The 23,622-nt window shown below is 23.9% G+C and overlaps 2 protein-coding genes across 6 annotated transcripts in view; one reads left to right on the top strand and one right to left on the bottom strand.

The window, feature by feature from the left end:
• Positions 1–4,451: 4,451 nt before the first annotated feature.
• LOC112684701 (40S ribosomal protein S24) lies at positions 4,452–6,415 on the bottom strand. The gene is made up of 5 exons (XM_025556345.1): positions 6,307–6,415; positions 5,668–5,742; positions 4,833–5,042; positions 4,602–4,715; positions 4,452–4,538 (listed from the first exon to the last, which is right to left on the bottom strand). The coding sequence occupies exons 1-5, from the start codon at positions 6,307–6,309 to the stop codon at positions 4,536–4,538; spliced, it is 405 nt and encodes a 134-aa protein (XP_025412130.1). The 5' UTR covers positions 6,310–6,415; the 3' UTR covers positions 4,452–4,535.
• Positions 6,416–6,551: 136 nt separating this feature from the next.
• Positions 6,552–23,622, top strand: part of LOC112684699 (ankyrin-3-like) — a 30,358-nt gene continuing 13,287 nt past the window's right edge. For all 5 annotated transcript variants that reach the window (XM_025556344.1, XM_025556343.1, XM_025556342.1 and 2 more), the window contains exons 1-3: positions 6,552–6,912; positions 23,308–23,412; positions 23,486–23,618. In XM_025556344.1, the coding sequence (XP_025412129.1) occupies positions 6,817–6,912; positions 23,308–23,412; positions 23,486–23,618 (334 nt within the window). In that variant the 5' untranslated portion in view covers positions 6,552–6,816. The remainder of the gene's footprint in view (positions 6,913–23,307; positions 23,413–23,485; positions 23,619–23,622) is intronic.

Below are 23,622 nucleotides of genomic sequence, written 5' to 3'. Positions count from 1 at the left end.
AATTAAGTCCCCGCGGTTCTGATTTAACTGAACTTAAAATATTTTATTATAATAAATTATAAGACCCAACATTTATTTTGCCTACGGCTTCGCAAACTCTAGCATCGTCACTGACCACACAAGAATGTTGAGTTGCCAACATCTAACAAAGCATTTGGCAAACTTCATCCCTAAATCTTATGGATGGTAATGGTATATGCTAAGTAAATGGGGAATTGATGTCGGTGCACAGAAGCTCGGTTGATGATTTCGAACTTGGTCGGAATTCATTCTAAGTCATATATTGATCAATAGATAGTCAATATATTCATCAATGTTTTCTTATGACATTACCACGTAAAATTATGGTCCATATATCGACGAATATTATTAAAATACCTACCTATTCTGTATTTGAATAAAATAAAAGTACATTATTATGTTTTATAAATATATATATATATAAGTCAACTACAAACAATTTCTTATTACCATATTGTAACGCTGTTTGAAATAAAACGTTTATGCTTGCTAAGCGCGCCAATTCATACGTTTAGAAATACACTCTCTAAAGCGTCATTAATTTTGAAAAAAAATTCAATTTTTAGATTTTTCCTTTTAGTTACACTATAAAACCTACCTTTATGCAAAATTTCACGTTTATTCCTATACGGGAAGTGTCTTAAAATTTTGATGATCAGTGAGTGAGTCAGTAATAAAATTGCAAATTTTGAAATCCTCCCATTTCGAAATGGTATTATATCAAGGGCTCATTTTCTTACAGCATTTTAAGCTACTCGAGATTAATCTGTGTTTTAAATTTTAAAAGTGTACTTCAAGAAGAAACAGAGATCTATGGGTTAGAATAATCTAGCGAATTGGTTCGTGTAAATATACACTTGCATTACTGGAACTTGGCGGGCGCACTACCGTGCGCTCAGATATCTAAAACGTCCAGAAAACGTAAAACAAAAATGTGTAAGTGGCCTAGTGTAACGCGGTATATGGCTATAGCCACAAACGTGTCTTGGACTTCTGGTTAGGGTCATTAGTTTCCGGATGGGTGATCACACGAGTGTCAAATCCTAGCTACTCATATCCGTTCAAGTAATAGAAACGTTATTCAAGAACGTATAACTTTAAGGCATTTGAGATCATATGACTGTAAAACATTCTTCTGATAAAATATTCAAGAACGTAATATTTTAAAACGTTTTTTTAATTAAATTTACAAAAACGAATAACTTAACAACGTTTATTAGGTAAATCATTCAAGAACTTTAAATTTTTTACGTTATTTAGGCGATTATTTAAAAAAACAAACCATTTTAATGTTTTCTAGTAAAATGTTCGTGAACCATTTAGTTTGTAACATTACAATCTAAAACCGTCTGTTGAACATAGCTTAGTTTAATGTTTATCACAAAAAAAAAATTCAAAAACGAATTATAGAAGTGAATCAAAAATTAACGGTTAAAGTAACCCTGTAGGGAACAGCAGCTCTGTGATAAAACTATTTTTGTTCAAATTATAAAGTAAAATAAAAAAGATTATTTATTTATTCATTTTGATACAATGATTAGGTTTCATCATAATTAATTTTTATTTTTTAAAAATATATGTTATCAGTGGTGCAGGAAGTCAGCCTAGAACTCCTGGCAAACTTGAAAGAAAGACGTCCTTTAACTAATTAAAAATGTGATATATTTTATAATTACTATTATAGTCTAAATTTTAAACTATAAAATTTTTTTGATTTTCTCGCTTTAAGACTGGCGAATTAATTGATAGTTAATAAATTATTATTTATTTAGTTTCAAAATTCTTCATATAAAATTTTTTTGTATGAATTCCCTTTATATTTTCTAATTAAACTTCATGGCAATGTCTAAAATTAGTTTAACTAATAACTAATAATCTATCACTACAAATAAAAAAAAATGGTGTTATAGGACAAGAGAAACAACAGTTGGTGGGTGCATGTAAACTCTGTTACAAGTACTTTTTTTTACTGTAAACTCTGCTAGAAAAAAAAAAGGTAAAATTTGGTTCATTTAAATTCTGCTACTGAAAAAAATCAGGTAAAATTGAGTTTATGGAAACTCCGCCAGTAAAGAAAATCAAGTAGTATAAAATTAATATGATATATTATTAAAAGAAAATGTAAATATTGTATTATTAAGGCTGAGCAAGTTAACGATTTTTTTTAACTCGTTAAGTTATTTTAAAATAATAATGTTAAGTTAAATTAAAAGTTACTTATATTTTTTTCGTTAACTCTTTAAGTTAAAAGTTAACTTTGAAAAAAAAGTAACTTAACTTAGTTTAAAGTTAAAATTTTCTAAATTGCAAAAATAAAAAATTGCACACATAGTACTAGTTTTTTTATGCTCAAGTAAATTACTGGAGAAATTTAAAATAATACATAAAAGTATTAACTAGCTCATTAATAACTATTAATAATTAATTAATTAATAAAGAAATAATATAAATGATCTTAAACATAGATATAAATCTTTCAATATCAGACCTACCCAAAAGCAAAACTCTACCATGAACGTATAACAGTGAACTACAATCATTGCTTGAAGACTACAAAGAATACACAATTTTTTTCACAGATGGGTCAAAAACGGACGAAGGAGTAGGAGCCTTTGTGATATACAAAGAGAATAAAATAATGATCAAGATTCCTAACTCATGAACAATTTCTTCCGATGAAGTCATTGCAATTTCTCACTCACTCGATATCATTAAACAAAATAAAATAACTAAATCCACCATACTCAGTGACTCTCTAAGCACCTTAACCAACATCCAAAACTATCTTCAACCTAACAACATTAACAGAAAGATTCAAAACCAAATATCGGCTTTAGAACTCCAATCTCAATCAATCACTATGATTTGGATCCCAAGCCACGTTGGAATCCAAGGAAATGAATTAGCAGACACATACGCCAAACAAGCCATTACCTCTCCTGATGCACATCAAATTAATATTCATACCCTACAAGACAGCAAAAACATAATTAACAAATTTATAACAAATCAATAGCAAATAATGCACACCAAACTTCATGAGATAACATCCTCAATATATCCATGGCCAGTTACATCTTTACCTCGTAGGCAGGAGTAATCCTCAACAGATTAAGAATTGGCCACACATGGTTGACCCACGGACACCTCATGAACAGAACGGATCCTGCCCTATGTCCCACCTCTCACAGTCAAACATGTAATCTGCAACTGCCTAAAATATAGACATCAAGGACAGTCTAGAAATATCCGACAACCTCCAGCAAGCACTAAGTCCAGATCCAAAAAATGTTTACAAAATTTTTAAATTTTTAAAATTAACAAAAATGTACAATTTAATTTAATATAACTATTTATGTATTAAGCCAATAACCTTTGTAGTTGTGGCTTCATCAATAAAAAAAAAAAAGAAATAATATAAGCTAATAAAGTAATAAACTAATAACAATATGTTATAAATTCTAACGAGATGAACAGAACACATGCTAGTTGAATTATGAAATTAAACTGGGAATTATACGAGTACCACAGATGTTTTGTGATTAATCCCCTATCATCACTCGCTCTCATGGTATTTACTATCTTAATAGAATATTTTTAGGATTTCCATAGGTCTATAAAGTTTATACAATAACTATGTTATAAAAATATAATGAATATTAAAGTTATTTTTCATATTATTTTCGTCTACAGATAATTCATATTAAAATAGTAAATTATAAATATACTAAAAATATCATTTAATAATTTGCTTTATTCTTTGTACAAAAATAACTTAATTTAGATACTTTAAAATAAAATTAACTTAAAGTTAACACGTTAATATTACAGTAAAAAAAAAAAAAATCAGAATACCTAATATTCAAAAAATTAATAGTTATGTCATGTATGTAAACTAAAATGATGTGATACAATTTGTAAATCCATTAAACTCTAATAGTGTACCTATTTATAGCATCCAGTAATACTGTAATTCTTTTTTTTTTTTTAATTTTTTAACTTAGTGTTGATGGGGTGGGTCAAAATTACAAAAACGTTGGGAAACACTGGTTTAAATCAATATAATAAAATATTCATAGCAATCATCAGTCATACACATTTAAAATATAAAAAAACCCATTTTTTTAATGTAATTGATTTTTTTAAATTTTTTTTTAGTAACAACTATAGCTAAATATAAGAATTATTATTTAAGGATAATTTAAATACTTTTTTAACTATAACACTAAAATATATGATTGGAATGATCTGCATTAAATGACAATTACATTTTAAAATAGCCCATGCTTTATAAAATTAAGGTAGAAACAAACTATTTATAATTGAAGGTTATACCATATGTAAATTGTTGATTTAATAAATGTGGGGGTCAGTAATTATGTACCATACTTTTTTTTTTATAAGAAAAGGGTAAATAAATAAACTTTCAATTTTATTAAAGAAGTGTTTTTATTTACATTCACAAGCATTATGACTGACCCGCAAAGTATATTCATTCACTTCTATGAATCATTTTACTATAAAAAAAAAAAAAATTAATTACATTTTTTAAAATTTGCCAAAAATTGATTTTACATTACCTTTTTAGAGGTTGCACCAACTTTAGTTTTCTTGGTACCGCGCACCTTCTTCATCCTGTTCTTCCTTTCCTTTCTCTGTTTTCTGGTTTGAGTCTTCTTTTCGAATAATCCATGCTAAAATAAACATTAAAAAATAATAAGTATTAAATACGTAATTCACAAATAATGATAAAATCACCTATACAATGGGTATGGAAGTTATGTATATTTTAATAAATAGTTTATACTTACCCTTTGTAATCTGTATTTTGGTTCAAATTTCTTAGCATGATCTAAAGTATCATAGATAAGAGCAAAACCTGTTGATTTTCCACCTCCAAAGCATGTTTGAAAACCAAAGACAAATACAACATCAGGTAAAACTTTAAACATTTTGGCTAATTTTTCACGAATGTCAGTTTTTTTGGGAGAAGGCTTTCCAGGGTGCATAACATCTACCACCTAGATAGAAAATAAGTATAACTATGTAATTGAGTAAATAATGATTTAATTTTATAAATAAAGAATTATATTGCTCTCTCAACCTTAGGCTATACTATTGAAAACAATCTATGATAACTAGTTGTATTATAAAAAAATTTGGTATAAACTACAAATACAAAATAAAATAATTGAAATAAGAAATATTTTAATGGATAAACATTTTTAAGTAAAACAAAAGGTTGTTTTTAGTAGTAAGAATATGGCTACCATAGAACTAAATTAAAAAAAATAAAATAAAAATAAACTTGATAAAGCTTTCATGTAAATTCATTAACATCTGAAATTCAAAGAAAAGGTATATGTCAGTATATAATAAACTTTAAATTATAAGAAAATGGTTTAAACAGCATCTATTTTAAAATTACATCTAACATTAGAATAATATAGTCTGTTACTTATAGTTATTAAAAATTGATATAGTTATTCTTTATAGCAAATAGATTGAGAGAAAATAAACTTCATGATTATTGTAATTAATTTTTACATATGGTTTCATACATCTGTAAGATATACTCTGCACATTTCTAGGTCTTGTTGTATGATGTAATTAATTTATATTTGAGATTATTCAATTATGACTTACCATTTGTTTTCGGCATAGCAAACGGTTGGTCATAAACTTGCGGGTTCGAATTGTAGCAGTAGATGTATTGGCAACCTATTAAATATGACAATAACATAAATAGGTTAATGCAAATACACTATATGTCCATTTATTATTTTATTATAAATGAACAAAATTTTAGTTAACAGTTATACAATGGAAGTCATGATCCTTAAAATGAACAGTTATAAATATATATATTTATCTATGCTGATAGTTTAGGCGTGACAATTAAATAAAATTATTGTAATGGATACATTATATTTAGGTTTATAAGTTATCATTAGTTAGGTTTGATATGCGATTATCGACAGGTTTTTGGTATTTTCTAAAATATAATAACGTACAAATATACGAAATTGCAAGTAAATCATGCCCAGAATTATTAATTTATTTTAGGGAGGTTTTAAAATCATAAAATGTTATTAAAAGGATCATTATTTAATTTTATAATTTGGATTTGATATTGGCAAAAACTATCACGTCTGATGGAATGTCATCATATTCCGGGTTAGGTGTATTTGTGAATTTATCACAAATAAGGTGTAACCTTAAACGTTTAGAGGATTCTTAAAGTCTAGTTTAAAAGATTAAAGTGGATAAAAATCAAATACTTACCATTTTGGCTGTTGAAAATCCGTCAATTAAGGATGGCAAAACAAACTACATTAGAACACTAACCATGAAAGAGAGTAAAGACAAAATCCGTTTCGGACTTCTGCATGATGAAAAAAGTGTCTCACTGAATGAACATAGTTACTAAGAACAGTAGATGTTTTTAATGAGAAAGCTATTGGCAGCACTGTTCTGGTTTGTTTACTAATAATATTTCACAATCACTTTTAGTAAAAATTTCCGCGGTCAGTGTTAGTGTCATTAGTAGTGTTCATTTATTTCTTCGTACCACTTCATTGTTTGTTTCTTCACTTAAAATATTGAATTTAATCTATTCTAGTTGAAATATTATTTTTATTGTTATGACTGTGTGAAATGTTAAATTTGATCGGAGATAGTGCTGTACAATCATGAGTGAGTTGTCATTTCGGCAATTCGATTAAGAATAAATCAATTTAGCATTGACCTTTTTTGGCAAATTGTTAAAAATATATTTTGCACATATTTTTTAAAATGCCGGCTGCCGAAAACGGTGCATTGCACGCAGAAAAAGATACGGATCGGGCACCAATTATTAATGGAATGGAAACATTACCAAAAACTAAACAGGTAATTTGTAGTACCTATGTAGCTTGTATTAATTTAAGAAATACTCACCTTGATTTTTAATGTATTTTTTTTTGTAGGTTTAGGATGTAACTTTAGTTTAAGTTTTATTTATCTTAAACTCTATTTACATCCTAAACCTGCAATAGTATTTTATTTATTAACTAACTAGTTTTTCATTTTTGAAAGAGTAAAAAATCAATAAAATAATGACTATCAATAATTAATTAAAATTAATAGTTCCAGAACAGTAACTGATAAATTTTAATTAATCATGATCAAATATTGAATCATTCCTTGTTACAGATTTTTTTTTTTTTAATATCCTTTTATATAAATATTAATTTAATAATAGTTTCATATTAATTTTTAAATTTTTATTAATAATTTATATTTTAACATTTATTGTTTAATAAGTTACTTTGGTTAAATATAATTCAACATGGCTCTTATAAGTATAAATTTATAATTATAAGTTTTATTTGAATTCTTGTTTCATTAATTTTTAGTTATAATTTGTGTTATACTTAGATTACAAGTTGTCTTTAAAAAATAATAATTGCTTATTAAAATTTAAAATTACTCCTCTTAAGTAGTAGTCGGTAATCGGCTTGCCACATCTGGCCAACATTAAATATCTCTTTTATAAGGTCCACATTAAATTCCAAAACTAAGAAATTTCATTGAATAAAATATCAATTTTTTTTTGTATTAACTATCTTGTGAACGCTTTTTAATTTGTAAATGTGGTCCAAAGGTCCAAAAAGGTTACCAATTACTGTTCTAAAGTAACATGTATTTTTAATGTATAATAAAATAATAATTATTGAAATGTTTTACCCCTTGTTATAATGCTATATTTTATTAATATTAAGATAATTTTTACAATTTTTTATAAATAATAAAATGTAAAAGTAATAATAATTTATTTATTTCAATTATAAAACAGATATTAGTATTATTTGTTTAGTCAACAATGATAATATTCGAATGTTTTCTTGTATATATTACCTTTATTCTTCATTGTGAATATCATGTAGTTAGGAAAAAATAATATTTTGACTTTATTATTCTGCATTATACCTCTGACTACTGATCATTTTCTGAATTGTTATTATTTGCAAAAATATTAAGTATGTAATGTTAAAAAAACTATTCACCTAACATTTGGTGAAATATCTTAATAGTTTTTGTTTTGTATATGATACTTGTATTTTAGTGTCTTGTTTTTACTTTATTGATTACTTTATGTGTTGAATATATGGTCTTCAAATCAGATTTTCTTTTAATTGTGAAATACAAATTTTTGTTTGATACTTTCTTCTTCTTTAGTTTCAATAAGCAAATACATTTTTTAGTGTTTATTAAAAAAATGTTTACATTTATTTTGTATGAATGAGAACTACTTTTAATAAGTTATTTGGTTATTTTATTAATAATTAATACTGTTTTAATCAACATTTATATTGTAATTTGTTAATATTTGTACGGATTTTATTTTATTGAAAACAATTTCAATGGTTTATTTGTTTTTATACACTCTAATAGATTACTATTAATATTTATAATATATTTTTTCTGTAATTATTTCTTATTAGGGTTATAAAAATGAAATTTATTTTTCATAGATTGTAAATTAAACACAGATTTTAAATTTTATGATTGTTTTTATACATTTTTATTTTATTGAGAAGAATAAAAAAATAAAAAAATTGTATTTTGCGATTTTTTTCCTTAATATTACCAATTGGATTAATAGGTTTTTGGTTTCTTAATATTTCAATGTATTTAACCAAAATAAGAATTAGTATACAGATTTAGAAACAGTAGAAAACTGTTTTGTGTTAAACTTTTAACTGTTTATAATGAATAATTTTTTAACTATCCAATTTTCATAATTAATGCATGAAACTTGGTGCAATAAACAACAATAGAAACATGAGTCAATGGGATTATATTTAGATTCATAACATGGAATATTTTGATTTAGGAATCATTTTAAAATTCTATAAAATACTTTTAATTAATTGATAATCTAACTTTCATAATTTAAAAATATAGTAATACTTGTTTTAAGCAGACCTACAATAATACTGAATCCAATTGAGTACCTTAAGTTATTTTGTTACTGTTGAGTTACTTTTAGTTTGATTTTATAGGGAACTAAACCATCATTAGAATGGAACTTAAATTAAATGATCAAATTTAAACATTAATTAAATCAATGGCATATCTTTCTTAAATTTATGAGGGGGTGTTGAAAAATTAAATCCCACTCAAAAGGATAGAGCTATATTTATTTTACCGCTGCTTATTCATAAAAATCCTAAATGTGTCCTAGGAGTTAAAATAATGTTTATTGCAATTAATATACCTAAGTACTATTTTTTTTTTAAATTTTGCATAATATCATTTTTGAAAACTTCCTAAAAGTTATCTTAGAAAATATCTGCACTAAATATCAGTTTATGGGGGTGGGACGATCATTCTCATCATAATTTAAATTTTGTTTTCAAATAGACAGCATTTTTATTTTTATTCAGTTATCCTGTTATCTAGAATCTGTATTAAGTGGTTAATTGTATTGGTTTATTGCGATTCTGCTTAAGACAAGTTTCACTGTATATTAATATTTGAGTTGTATCTACTAATCAATTGTAAAATGTAAATATAATTCAAAATTAATTAAATTATTACTAGGGCTAGGGACTTTATGCCCTTAAAAACCTTAAAATATGTATGCATTTATGTCCTAAAGAATCAATAAATATGCTATTAAAATATGTATTTAAAAAAATTATATTTGTAATAATTAATTAAATAAAAAAATTTAACTAGTAATAAATTATAATAATATTTTTATATATGATAGATATGATGATCTGAGATAATTTTTTCTTTTTTTCAAATTTTTTTTCATCTTATATTGAATTTTTATCTAAAACAAAATATTTAAAATGGTTTTAAAAATAAATTAAATTGAAAACATTTTTTTTATTTTTAATATAGTTATAATTCTTCTAACCTTGAGCATTACATTGGACTATAAGATATTTTCTTAAGTTGGAAAATTTAAATGACTGTCTGTTATCAGCCAAAATAATTTTATATTTAGAAAAGGAACGTTACACGTCTACGGAACTTATTAGTGCAAACTTAAAAAATCGTAGGTCACTACTACTAATATCTGCAGGCAATCTATCCATAGATTCATTTTTCCATTTAAAATGTTCGAAATTTTTTATAGTTAGCCTTAGCTTGTGCAAATTCTTCAATTTTTGCAGAATGTATACGTTTTTTATAGTTTTAATTATTTTAATGCATTCAATTAGTGTACCAATAAGACACCTTGAGTTCCAAGTCACGTGATATATGAAGAAATAAATCATAATTTTTTTTTATAAAATTTAAAAACTTACTCCTTCATATGAATAATTGTCAAATATGTATTTATAAAATGAAAAATGGTCAAATATGCACTTATAAACGAAAAATGGTCAAATATGCAAAATATGCAACTATAAATTTTAAATATAAACTTGTATTGCTTTGAAACAAATTAAAATATTACTTGGCTATATTTTTGATAATTATTTAAAAACATGCAAGTTCCTAGAAGTCCCGAGCCCTAATTATTACGTAATAACTAATAAATAAACTTATATTATTACATATATAATTTCCTTATGTTTTTCTAATTTCCAGTTATAGTTATTATAATACAATATTTTATAATTATCACATAATAAAACATAACTTCAATTTCATAGACTATAAAAAATACACAAATTGAATTTCTAAAAGTATCAGTTTTAGTTGATTGCCTTATGGGAATTGGTAAACCATTGTGTTTAAATAATTAATAAATTATTAAATATTGTTGTTTTATTAATTTTGTGTTCAATTTAATTTAAATTTTTAATTAATTTGCAAATTTTAAATTCGATTTTAAAATTATTTTAAAAATTAAATATTTATGATTATTACTTATTTATTTTTCTAAAATTAATATGATTATCAGGTTTTCTCACCATATATTATTCCAGCCACCTTATACATTTTGAAAATAACACCCTTCCTCCCAAAATAATTTAATTAAAAAACCCATTAAAAATATAATTATTGATTTTTATTTTTAATGGGTAAAAATAAAGTTATAAAGTTGAATATTTTCTTTTATGTGTTTACGAAAAAATGTAAAAAAAATTTCCGATACGATGAATAATTGCGCCTCATCAATAATGTATTCATGCTTCCCCTCTCAAGTTAGGAAACATTAAGATAAACATTAGACAATTATTACATTTAACTGTTGGTAATTTTATTAAAAGTGTCACTGTAGTAACGTGCTCTTCAACAATATCAGAAAATATACTCTATTTTATTAATCTTTGGTTTGAATTAGAAGGGTTTTGACTTTCATGAAATGCCCTATTATAATACAATTAATATATTGTAGATATAAAATCTGAGATTAGTAATAATTTTATAAAAACAACTATACCGGATTGAATTTTTAATTTATTTGAAAATAATTTTATGTTATTTAAACAAAATATTATTACTTATAAGTAGAGAACGGATTTATATGTAAATGTATATTTTTATTAAAACGAGATATTTAAGATTCGATAAGAAATGTTTATAATTTAAGTCATTCCTATTAAAATGATGATACTTTTATTTTACATATTTTTATAATTTCATCATTCATACGTCTTCATTGTATATACAATACAAGAAATTATTTCAAAATTAGATCCAGAAACTTGTATCGCTATTGGAAAAGCTCAAAATATTATGCAAAATGAAACATTGAAAATAATTTAACAAAATTATTAATAAAAAATATGTCTCCAAATAATAGTATGCAAATTGTTGAATCAGCGATTAAAACTCGTAAGCAGACCAATAGATTTTGTAAAAAAGAAAATTCATGCTGTTACAGAAAAAAATTCCAAGCTATATTGATTTTAAAACAATCAATGACATAATGAGTGTCAGACGATCTTCTAAAAATTTGGAATTATCGCCTTCTGATAGTATGCGCCTGAAATATGCTTTTAATACATCGGTTGATGTGAAATGATAATTTAGCCGTTTTAAAAATATTTTGATACCTAATAGGCCACATTTAACATTTAATAATTTAAAAGATATTGTAATAATTCCATGCAACAAATCATTTTGATAATTTAATAATAATAATAATTTTTTTTTAAATTTTTTTTCCCCACATATTTGGATGTTTTTAGCACTTATTTTATAAATTATACTTACATATATATGTACATATTTCTGTATTTTTATTTCATATAAATCCGTTCCCTACTTTTAAGTTATAGCAACTCCATATTTAGAGATACTACTCATTAAATAACTTAATCTCGTTTTATCATATATTATTGTGAGATAGACGATTTAACGGTAAAGTTCGATGTTATTTTCTGTCTTTTAAATTTCTCAAAGGATAAAATTGCATTAACTTTTTAAGTTACGATTAATTTTTGAATAACATTTAATCAAAGTAATAGGACTATTTTTGAAATTATATTGTCTTCTTTTTTTTTTATATATTTAAAACTTCATTCTTAGAGAATACAATTCATAAAAGTTATAATATATAAATATAAACATATTAAAGCACTGTAATCTATTTTTATTTAAAAGCATTTAAAAATCGTTTAATGGCACATAAACGTAAGTCATTTTTCTTAGAAATATATATTCATATGATGTTTCATAAATGATATAAAAATTAAAATTATACTATTAAATATTAATTTAATTGTAAATAATTCATGATGATTAATTAGTAATAAAATTAATCTATTAGAAATTAATTTTACATTGATTACATGAGTGTATTTATATCAAAAAATATTTCCACGTCGGAAGTTATTTTCACTAATTTAAATTGTTCAGGTTAATATGAAAACAAAGGAATGTTTTATTTATTTTTTTATTGCAAGGACGAATATTTTCGTTTATTCTACTAGCATTTTCACTGAACCATGACACAATAATCATCGTAAATAGATAGTTCACATTCTTTTGAGCGCACTAACATTTTAAAGTATTTTTTAGGGTTTAATATAATCTATAAATGAAACTATATATTTTTAAATAATTATATTGTATTTGCCGTAAATATTTGTTATAACTTTTTACTTTGGAAGTTGTATCAGTGAACACATTTTTCACTCACGTCAATCAAATTTTGGTAATTATTAGTAATACATTTTATTTATTAAATTTAATATTCAAATTGTGATATTTTTTTTATTTTTCTTATACTGTGCGATTAAATCCTTGTTTGTGCTACAAAATTGATAGACTTGTATGCGTACCTCATTCTCGGATACTACAGCTATACAATGTACCTTATGCAATAATAATGAGTTCCACCAGTCACCAGCCATAACGATTCCCCCGGTTGACGTTGTAGACCATTGACCTCGAACATTATTTTAGGTTGTCCATTAAAGTTTCAACTTATTTGCTCGGTTTGGTTTATTTTAAGATATTCACATGTTTTTATTTAAATATGTTATGATTTATTCATCTACTGATGGCTTATTTTTTAATTTTATTAATTAAGTATACATTGTTTTTAATATATAAGGATAAATATCGAAAAGTTAAACAAAAATATTAAAATATATTTTATAATTAATGCATTAATATAGAATTATATTAAGTTTTTTAATTAATTAAGTTAATCCAGTGAATTTTATAAGGAATTTTCACTGGGCGACAAAAAATGTTTTTCTCAAAATGTCAATGTATAATACCATAGTAAAATTATAGTATTACACGTTTGTTTCGCATTATTTCGCCCAATCTTTTAAAATAATATCGACAGAGTATAATCACTGGGCGACATTTGTATCGCCTAGTTAACTTGTTAAAAAATGCATTGAGTTAATCATTTTAGTTGTGTTAATTATTTTTAAACTACGAATGATTAGAAATTATAGTTTCTCTTTTTAATTCTGATAACTAATACCGTTAGTTTGTAAGGTGATTTGCTGATATGAAAATATTTATTAATTCAACTGAATATTATCTTTAATTTTCATTGTGAAAGTAAAAATTTGCGAAATTCTTGATCAACCATAGGTTTACGTCCAGCAATAAGATGAACCTGAACTGTAGAAATGTTGTATTCCTTATGAACTTAACTGTTATAGAAGAAAATAAAAAAATCCAACTGACGTCGAGAAACCGGTTATATTGTACATCATCACAACTAAACTAACGTTAGTTATAGTCGTAATATAGTTTAGAGTTTAGTACTGTATTATCTACCCACAAGTATTTAAACCTTATCCTTGAATACTTTAAGTATTTGTAAAATATAATATTTTAGTAGGTGTTCCCTTGTTTTTAAATTGTTCGAAATTTTTAAATGAACTGTTCTCTGCTTATATTTATTAAAAGTATGTAATTGAGCGAGAGAGTTTTGAATAGAAAAAATACAAATAGATACAGCTGTATTTTTATGTCATTGTTTATTAATATAGGTGCATATTTATAAAATAAGCTTTTTATGATAAATATACATTTTAAACAGCTAACAATTTTTTTAATATATTATTTTTATTAAAAAGGATTCTGTCTATAATTATAATATGTTATTTTGTACTACTTACAAAAACATTTCATTTGATATGTTAATACTATTTCTTACGTCCTATTAATATTATTGTTAAAAAAAAAATAATGTAATAATACGTAATATAATTGAATTTTTATAATATTTTTTTGTGCAAGTTATCTCGTTTTTTTTTTAAATCATAGGAGATAATAAAAAAATAAAAACAATATAATTTGATGATATTTCTTTTGTATTAAAGTAAACTTAAGAAAACAGATCATTGATTTCCATGAACGTTGATTGACTATTATGAAGCAAATATGTAATTATTATAATAACTATAATTTATCTCAACTTCGAATGAAACAAATAATAAATATTACTGTGTTCTAAATTTAATGAATATTGACAAATTCTATGAAAATGGGGAGATTAGTATTATTAATAATTATTACTTATTTATTATGTTATATCATAGTTATCAAATTCATACTCTTATTTATTAATTAGATAGATTTTAAAAAAAAAAATATTGGTGTTACGATTCATAAAATAAACTATAGATATTTAACTGTCAACTAATCATTTTTGATTTGTAAGTAATAAAATATTTAAATTAATCTAACTGAATAGTATGATATACCCTTATTTAAAAGTATAGCCAGATTTAACAGGTGCCATGTCGTGATAGATTTCAAATATGGTAAATATACTGAGCGTATACTACTATCGTAAAACTAAAACACAATTATTAAAATTACTAAATATTTAATCTATAGTAAAATTAAGACTTATTCATAAAAATGTATTCGTACAAATATACATATAATAAAAAGATAATGCACTATCCAAAAAAATATTTTCTTTAAATTTGACAATTGAGTTTTATACTACTTTTATATTTAAACTTATAAGCTTTTATATAAAACTAAAATTCACGTTCTGAATAAGTTAATTTTATTAAATTATCCTAAATTTCCGGAGATAAAATAAGATCGGTAGATATGTTTTGGTAGTATGAAATTACATATGGAATGTTGTAAGTTCTAGATTTCTCTTATACATTTAGAACATAATTTTCTTATATTAATCACTCAGACTCTCTGTAAAGCATTGCGGTTTTTAATCTCTTGTTATTATTGTTATTTGTAGTCACGTTTCTACAATTTACTAACAAATAATAATGACTGAACTGAATTATTAGTGGATACAAATTTAGTTGTATATGAAATATATAGTAAATATCCTTAAAAAAAGCAATTTGGAGCAATATTTTTTACTAATTTAATTATTTTATTATTATAGATGAAGCTATGGGTGTGCTAAATGTGCCGGTCACACCCTTATTACAAATTATTTATACATAGATATTTTGTACTGATTAATTAAATTATAATTTTATGTGACGAAGAAATTTATTTAAAATTTGAATAATTTCGAAATTAATGTCAAACACTAATTATTAGATATTTAAAGATATTCAATTTCACTTAAACTTAAAATTATTTTCTGTTTTCTGTTATTACCTATAGTCAAATACAACTGTATAATTTTAATTATTTTTTCATATACTATTGAATATTCATTTTCTTCAACCAATAATAATGGTACAAAAAAAAAAGTTGTTGATCTAAGAATTTTGTTAAATACGCAAATACGCTTCCTACTTATTATAATAGTTATAAAATACAACCCACATTTCAATTTTTATAACTAAACCCACTTGAAAACTGCATTAAAAGTACTATGGAAATGCATGCTTTTACCTGTACTATACTTACCAAAAATAGTACTACAAGATGTAGTTACTGCTGTATTTATTAATAGTCATATTTGCGTAGGTTTGTTAAAAACTGATATTTGTCCTATCATTCAAACTTCAGTAGCCCACAAATTAAAATTTTTTTTTGATTTTATATTTCTTTGTCTTGAGTGTATATTTGTATTTATATTTATGTAATTGAAATTATTACTATTTTCAAAATAAAATATCGTATGATTTTATACGATTACATTGAAAAAGCATGTAAATGTGACCATAACCTAAAAATTGGTTTTTACAGAATATATTTATTATTATGGTTCGTTTTTAGAAGAACCTCTTCTATCGGAATTCATTATTTGAACAATCGAGTACTGTAAATTATAATTTTTTTTTCAATAGCACGAACAATCAATTCCGATTTAGTATAATTTATTTTTATACTGTCATCTTAAATTACGTTAAACTTTTAAATGTCACACTTATTTAGAATGTCCTCGAAAACATTCTTTGAATTTTAATTACCTACGTAACATTTAAGAATCCTGTATAATATGGTAAAAAAAATGAAATTTTTTTTTTAAGTTATCTAACAAGTATACAGAGTGAATTAGTTTTATTTTAATCAGTTATAAATACTGATCACCCTTTCGGCTTTATACTTCGTATACCTGGACTTGGGCTGACCGTATTGAAAATAATTTTCGGTATTACGGTTTTGATTTCAATACCGTTTGGTAACGGTATACCGAAAAAACCGAAATGATTCGGTATACCGAAATTCGAAATCATTTGGTATACCAAAAAAACCATAATGTTTGGGTACTATAAAAACAAAACTATAAATAAAGAAGTACCAATATATTTAACTTTAATATCGTATTACTAATAAACAACTAGTTTCACAAGTAACTAGTAAAACAAGTAGATTTTTTTTAACTGCCCTTACCTATAGACTATAGGTGTATCTTTTTTATTTATTTGTTGTTATTGTTTAACCGATGACGCTGTGGGAACTGCTTTTGCGATGCTTCCGTATCGCCGAGGTACCTATAGGCTATGAAGCAACATGGATAAGTATTTTATATTTATATTATTGAAGTTACAATATTAGTAGTATTGGTTAAAACTTTAAATTTAAAAAGTAGGTAATCAATTTGGAGCTACGTAACCCGCCTAAACGATAGATAGAGGTAGGTATTCAAGTTTCACTGATGTTAAATTAATTATGTATAGCCCTATAGTACCTGTGAATGTTCGAACTTCGTAGTGCACGAAAGAAATAGTTTTCACAAACCGATATTGACTCACAATATACAAAATATATTATATTAAACATGCACAATAGTCAAACATAATATAAAACACATCGACGAGAAAAACAACTACAGGCGGCTTCAAGTGTGTTTTATACAAACCATCATAGTTGCTATTATAAATATTAACGATAAAGACCAAAATTCTCGATACTAAAAACGTTGATAATTCTATAAATAGAAAAATGTCATCATTTATATGGTTTACAGTTTTTATAGTACATCGCTTACATAGTATTTCGCGGTATACTGTAAATGACGGTTTTTTTTACAGTATATCGTATATCAAAATAATTTCAAAATACCGGTATACCGAAAATATCGTCAACCCTAACCTGGACAGTGAATTGGATTTAAAGTTAATCTATTGCTATAATTGTGTATTTTAGTTTCTGATTCGATCAGTACTAGTTTCAGTATTGATTCATACTTAGTTTCAGTATAGCGTACACGCTATAGTAGAACATTATATGATTTTCTTTAGTATTAGTAATTATAAGTTAATTGTAATTTTGATTAGTATAGAAATTTTATTTTAGTTTGTTCTTATCGTTAAATTATATGTTTACAAATAGTTTAAAATGTATTGTGGCTATCGAATTTTTTTTAATTAAATGTATACGAAACGATTTCAAGAAATTACGTATATTTGTTATTAAAAACAGCGTTTGTATTTTATTTACTATTTACATTACTAAATATTTATATTTACCAATTAAATTGTAAGATAAATTACGTTACAAATTTATCAATGGTAATTATAAACTATATACTTATTACCATTGATAAATATAAAGAGTAATTTATCTACATTTTTGTTTACAATTTATGTAAGATAAATATTAAATGCATCCATGTATTTCAAAACTTGAAACTGCACCCATCAATACGTGTTTTTTACACATAAATATTAATATGAATGCCTATGCTTATGCTGTTTCGAATGAAAGCATGTTATCATTGATATAAATTGTGATCCGAGACTAATGTGCTCATTACTTAGTTTCTGGGCGAAGTGAGTACTAGGAGATAACTAGACATATCTTATTTAACATTGCATAATATAATATAATTTTGTGTTGTAATACTTTTATGTATGATAATAAATCTTTTAACTAATTAGTTATATAGTAATATAGTTATTATAGTAGGCAAACGAATGTATTATATAAAAACAAATTAATAAAATAGACAACTATTAATAATGGGATTATATTTAGCGTTTACATATTTCTTTAATATTTAGCATAAAGTTTAACTTATGTTTTTAGATACATATAACTATGTTAAGACCATTCGACATTTTATACAGTTCTATAACTCTATAATATAATAGTCTCTATAGACTACAATTTTTGAAAATCGCTTTGTTTTTATAGTTTTTTTATATGATCACATTAATGTTTAAAACAAAATTAACTTGACGTGTCTTCTCCATTTAGTTGAATAAGTAATGATCATCTGTCTATATCCATTATTTGATAAAAAAAATTGAAACATAATAATTGTTATTGCTAAATGTTATGATCAAAGAAAATGAGACACCTACATTATGCGTACTAAGCTATAAAATGTTAATTTGTTTTAAGTACTAAAAAGAATTAATTCGATGTTTATTCGTCAAAAATATTAATTATTGAAAATTGTAAATTAATTTACATTTATACATTATTTTAATTTTTTCTGTTAATTTTTTTTTTTTTTATGTACTTTAGTAACGTAAAATTAAAGTCCAAAGTCCTTTTTATTTAGGTCACTGGAGCGACCACGACCAGCTCAATAGTTTTCCACTCGTGTAATATCCTGATAACCAACTAATATTCTCCTATCGTGTTTAGTGGATATTATAATCGACTTTTTTTTTTATAAGTTATTTCATATAGTTAAACAGTGTTTTTTTTAAATTTAATTTCAAAGAAATATTAAAAAATGTATTTACTTAAATCTTGTATACCAATACATTATTTGCTTGTAGACCATATATTATTACATATAATTATAATATTGGAATATTAAAATAATATTTTGGCTTTAAATAGCTAATTTAGTAGATTTTTACAATTTTTATTATTATTTAATAAATAATATATTTTTGCTATGAATTATAAGCTAAATTAACAATGTTAAGAAGTTGCTTTAGTAAAATGAATTGCCGGTGAGTTTTAATGTAAGATGTGATCTAATATAAACAAGCGAGTTTGAAATCTAATTTTAAATATTCCTGGATATATACGTTCAAGCAGACTCCCCAGATATTACAAATGTTTTTTTTTCGATTATGCTTTTATTATGAAGGATATCACTAAATTAGAGTATGAAAATAAGCCTATACACAATGAAATATATTGCAGGAAAATAAAAATGTGTTCTTTTAACATTTTTTAAACTCTAGCTAACGAATTTATTTTCTATCGATATTAACACATTTGTGTTAATGTAATTTATGTATATAAAAATAAGAAATATTAGAGAAAATATTGTTTTATAATTATTTTCACTGTACAATTAAGTTGTCCCAAACTCTTAAAATATACATTAACTTTTCACTATTTCTTGCAAGAGAAGTTTATAATAACTGTTTCATCATTTAGGTATTTTCTTCATTATTGTTAATATTAAAGTCGAGTATTATTTTATTATTTATAAATAAAGTGATATAGTCATATATGATTATTATACTTTCTAATTACTAAAATATTTCTCGGAGATGTGTTAAGGATTATTTTCTTTAGTTTAATAATCTGAGCGGAGCTTGAAATGTAAGTATTACCATGATGTGTGTTTTTTTGTTTATGATTTCGATTAGAAGGATTACTCCGATTATCAACTTTTAGAATATCTATTAACAAATCTTGTTGATTTGGTGCATTCGTGGTGTAATTTTTTTAATATCTCCATAGTTTTTTAAATAATTTAGAAAAATCTGATTATCTATATAATATTATTATAATTTATATAGTTATAAATATTAGAGTTGGACGAATATTATTTTTTTCTATGTCGAGTCGAGTTTCAATTATTTCTAGTTGAGTCGAGGTCAAAATTCAAGTACTCGAAAAATTTCGAGTACTCAAAAAAAAATCGTGGTTACCAATTTATATAAAATATTATCATGAAAATAAAATTTCAAAGCAATAACAATCTATTTTCAATAATTTTAACCATCAACCTTCCTGATATTTCCTATAAGAAATGTGGCTCTCGGTTATTTATAGTTTTAACTAGTGATGGGAATAATCGAATGATTTCAATAATCGAGATATTTACTCGATTAAAATAATTGAAATATTAATATTATTGATTAAAAAACTAATAAATATTTAACTTATTAATATAAAATTTAAAACTTTGTTAAAAAAAAAAAATGCATACTACCAAACATTTTTTTATTTTAATAATACTAATTTACCATTTCATCACACCTATTATAATTTAAAAACAAAACACATTACGTTTTAAAATAAAACATTTATTTACGTAAGAAATTAAGATATTCATTGTTATTATACCCGATGTATTTGAATTTATTCCGAAAGTGATAAAAAATACATACATATACCTATTATGATGTATATATTTATCATGAATTATACGAATGGAGGTGTAGTGTAGTCTTGTAAAGAAAACCGTGGCCTATAAGTACATAAACATAAACAAATTAAGTAATTATACTTAGAAGTTATAAATAAATAGTATAACCAAGAGTTACTTACGTAGATACCGCGTAACAAAATAATATATTGTTTAACTGAAAATATCAAAAATTGAATTTAAGAAAAATAGAATGAAATTATTTAATAAATACATTTAAAAAAATATTAAATAAGTATTATTATATAGAAATATAAATAAGTTTATAACGACTATTTTATTTATATGATTCAAGATGATGCACAGATAGATAATTATTAATTAATTATTATTATAACGTATTGAGTATACGCCATATACCCTCCAATAATACACCACTCAATACAATTATTATAGTTTTGTATAATTTTAAAAATATTGTGATTTTTTTGGTGATATTTATTGATAAATTATATTTTTATGTTTTTTAGCTCTTTGTCATAAAATCAAGCCTGGATTAAGGGAGGGGGAAGAGAGGGCCCAGAGCCCACAACGTATATCAAACAATAGTGGGCCTCTGGCGGATAGTAGGTTTTTTTTTCGTTTTTTCAACTCTTTTCTTTTCATTTTTTTTAGCTCATATAAAAAACAAGTATAGAACGAGCAGTTCTCAAGAAAATTTAAATAGTCTTATAGTTTTGTATTCAGAGAGTGATGTTTTGGAGGTTATTAATACCAATGATATAATTAAAGGGTTAATTAAAAGGGTTTGCTTCCCAAAAAGGAAGAAATTAATTTATAAATTACAATATAATTTTTTTTTGTTTCTGAAATATATTTATGAGTGGGTCATCAATATTATGGTTTTAGGCCCCTAAAATTGTTTGGTCTCGAACTCCAAATTATCATAATCCAGGCTCACATAAAATATTTATTAAAAAAATTCTGTTTTGCAAAATTGAATATTGTATATTAGATATTATAATATAATATATTAACAATATATTTATGATAATATATTGAAAATTGAATATATGGTTATTAGTTTTTCCTTGATGTTTGCAAAAAAGAAAATGGCAAAACAATTTTATAAGAGTTGGAAAATTATATTTTCACAAGTTTGAAATTTTAACAAAAATTATTGAACTATCTAAATTTTTACATGATTTTTGATTGAACAATGTTAGTTATATTGCTATTTAAAAATATTAATTATAGAGACATGAAAGATAAACTTATTACTTATCATTGTATTCGTCAGAAATTTTCATTTGGGAGGCGTGAACATTTTTAAAAAGCTATAAAATATGAAAACATTATTTATGATTATTTTAATTTTTAACCGAGACACTCTTAAGTCACTATTGATTGGAATTTAGCATTACCAATCCTCTAATTAATTTGTGTCTACTTAATTATTATAAATTTTAAATTTAATATTTATGAAAGTGAATATAATATAATTTGTTTCTATAATTTCAAAGGATGATAATAATATTTTTTTTCTAACAAATGTATTTATTAAATTTATAAAACAACATCATTTTGACTTTCATTTTATCATATTAATCCAATAACCAACATTAAAAAGGTGATGTATATATTAAAATATATAAATTTATATGTATATGTATTAAATATAATTCAATTTTATTTTGGCGAGGGGGGGGACATAATAAAATAGTATGAAAAGGGGCATTTACATCAAAAGGTTGAGAACCCTTGATCTATGTATATAACAACAGTTTTATGCTTTTCTTTTTTTGTAAAATGTTTCACTAATCGAATTTCAAAATTATTAAGTACTTATACTAATATAGCACATAATATAAAATATATTTTGATATAGAGGCTTATCAACCTGACCTTCACTCAAAATCTTTTTTTGAAATCAATAGTATATTTTAAAATATTTTCTTAATATAATGTTTAACTTAAAATCAATTATTTTTTTAATCTTGTTTAATTTGATTACTATACATTTATATTAATTCATTCATTTTTTATAACTTAATACCAAATATATTATATTTACAATATCTTTTTATTTATAAAAAATATGATTTTTATTTTATTTTAATCTTTTACTATCAAAATGAGTAACTGTAAAAAGTAATTTTAAACAACTAGGCATTAATCATCTGTTTTAGGTTGATCCTGCAACTTCATATTTAAGAGCTGCTAGATCAGGAAACCTAGAAAAAGTTTTATTATTACTTGAAAGTAGCGGTGTTGATGTAAATACTGCAAATTCTGTAAGTATTTTTGTTTTTTTTTTTTTATATATATATATTTATTATTTATAGGTTTCATATTTAATTTATATAGAATGGACTTAATGCACTTCATTTAGCTGCAAAAGATGGACATGTGGATATTGTAAAATGTTTATTAAAACGAGGATGTTCTGTAAATTCAGTAACCAAAAAAGGGAATTCTGCTCTTCATATTGCTTCATTAGGTAC

Source organism: Sipha flava, unplaced genomic scaffold, assembly GCF_003268045.1.
Source record: "Sipha flava isolate LNK unplaced genomic scaffold, YSA_version1 255_pilon_pilon, whole genome shotgun sequence".
NCBI classification, from domain to species: domain Eukaryota; kingdom Metazoa; phylum Arthropoda; class Insecta; order Hemiptera; family Aphididae; genus Sipha; species Sipha flava.
The sequence above is the reverse complement of the archived record's forward strand: the minus strand, read 5'-3'. Positions and strand labels throughout refer to the sequence as shown.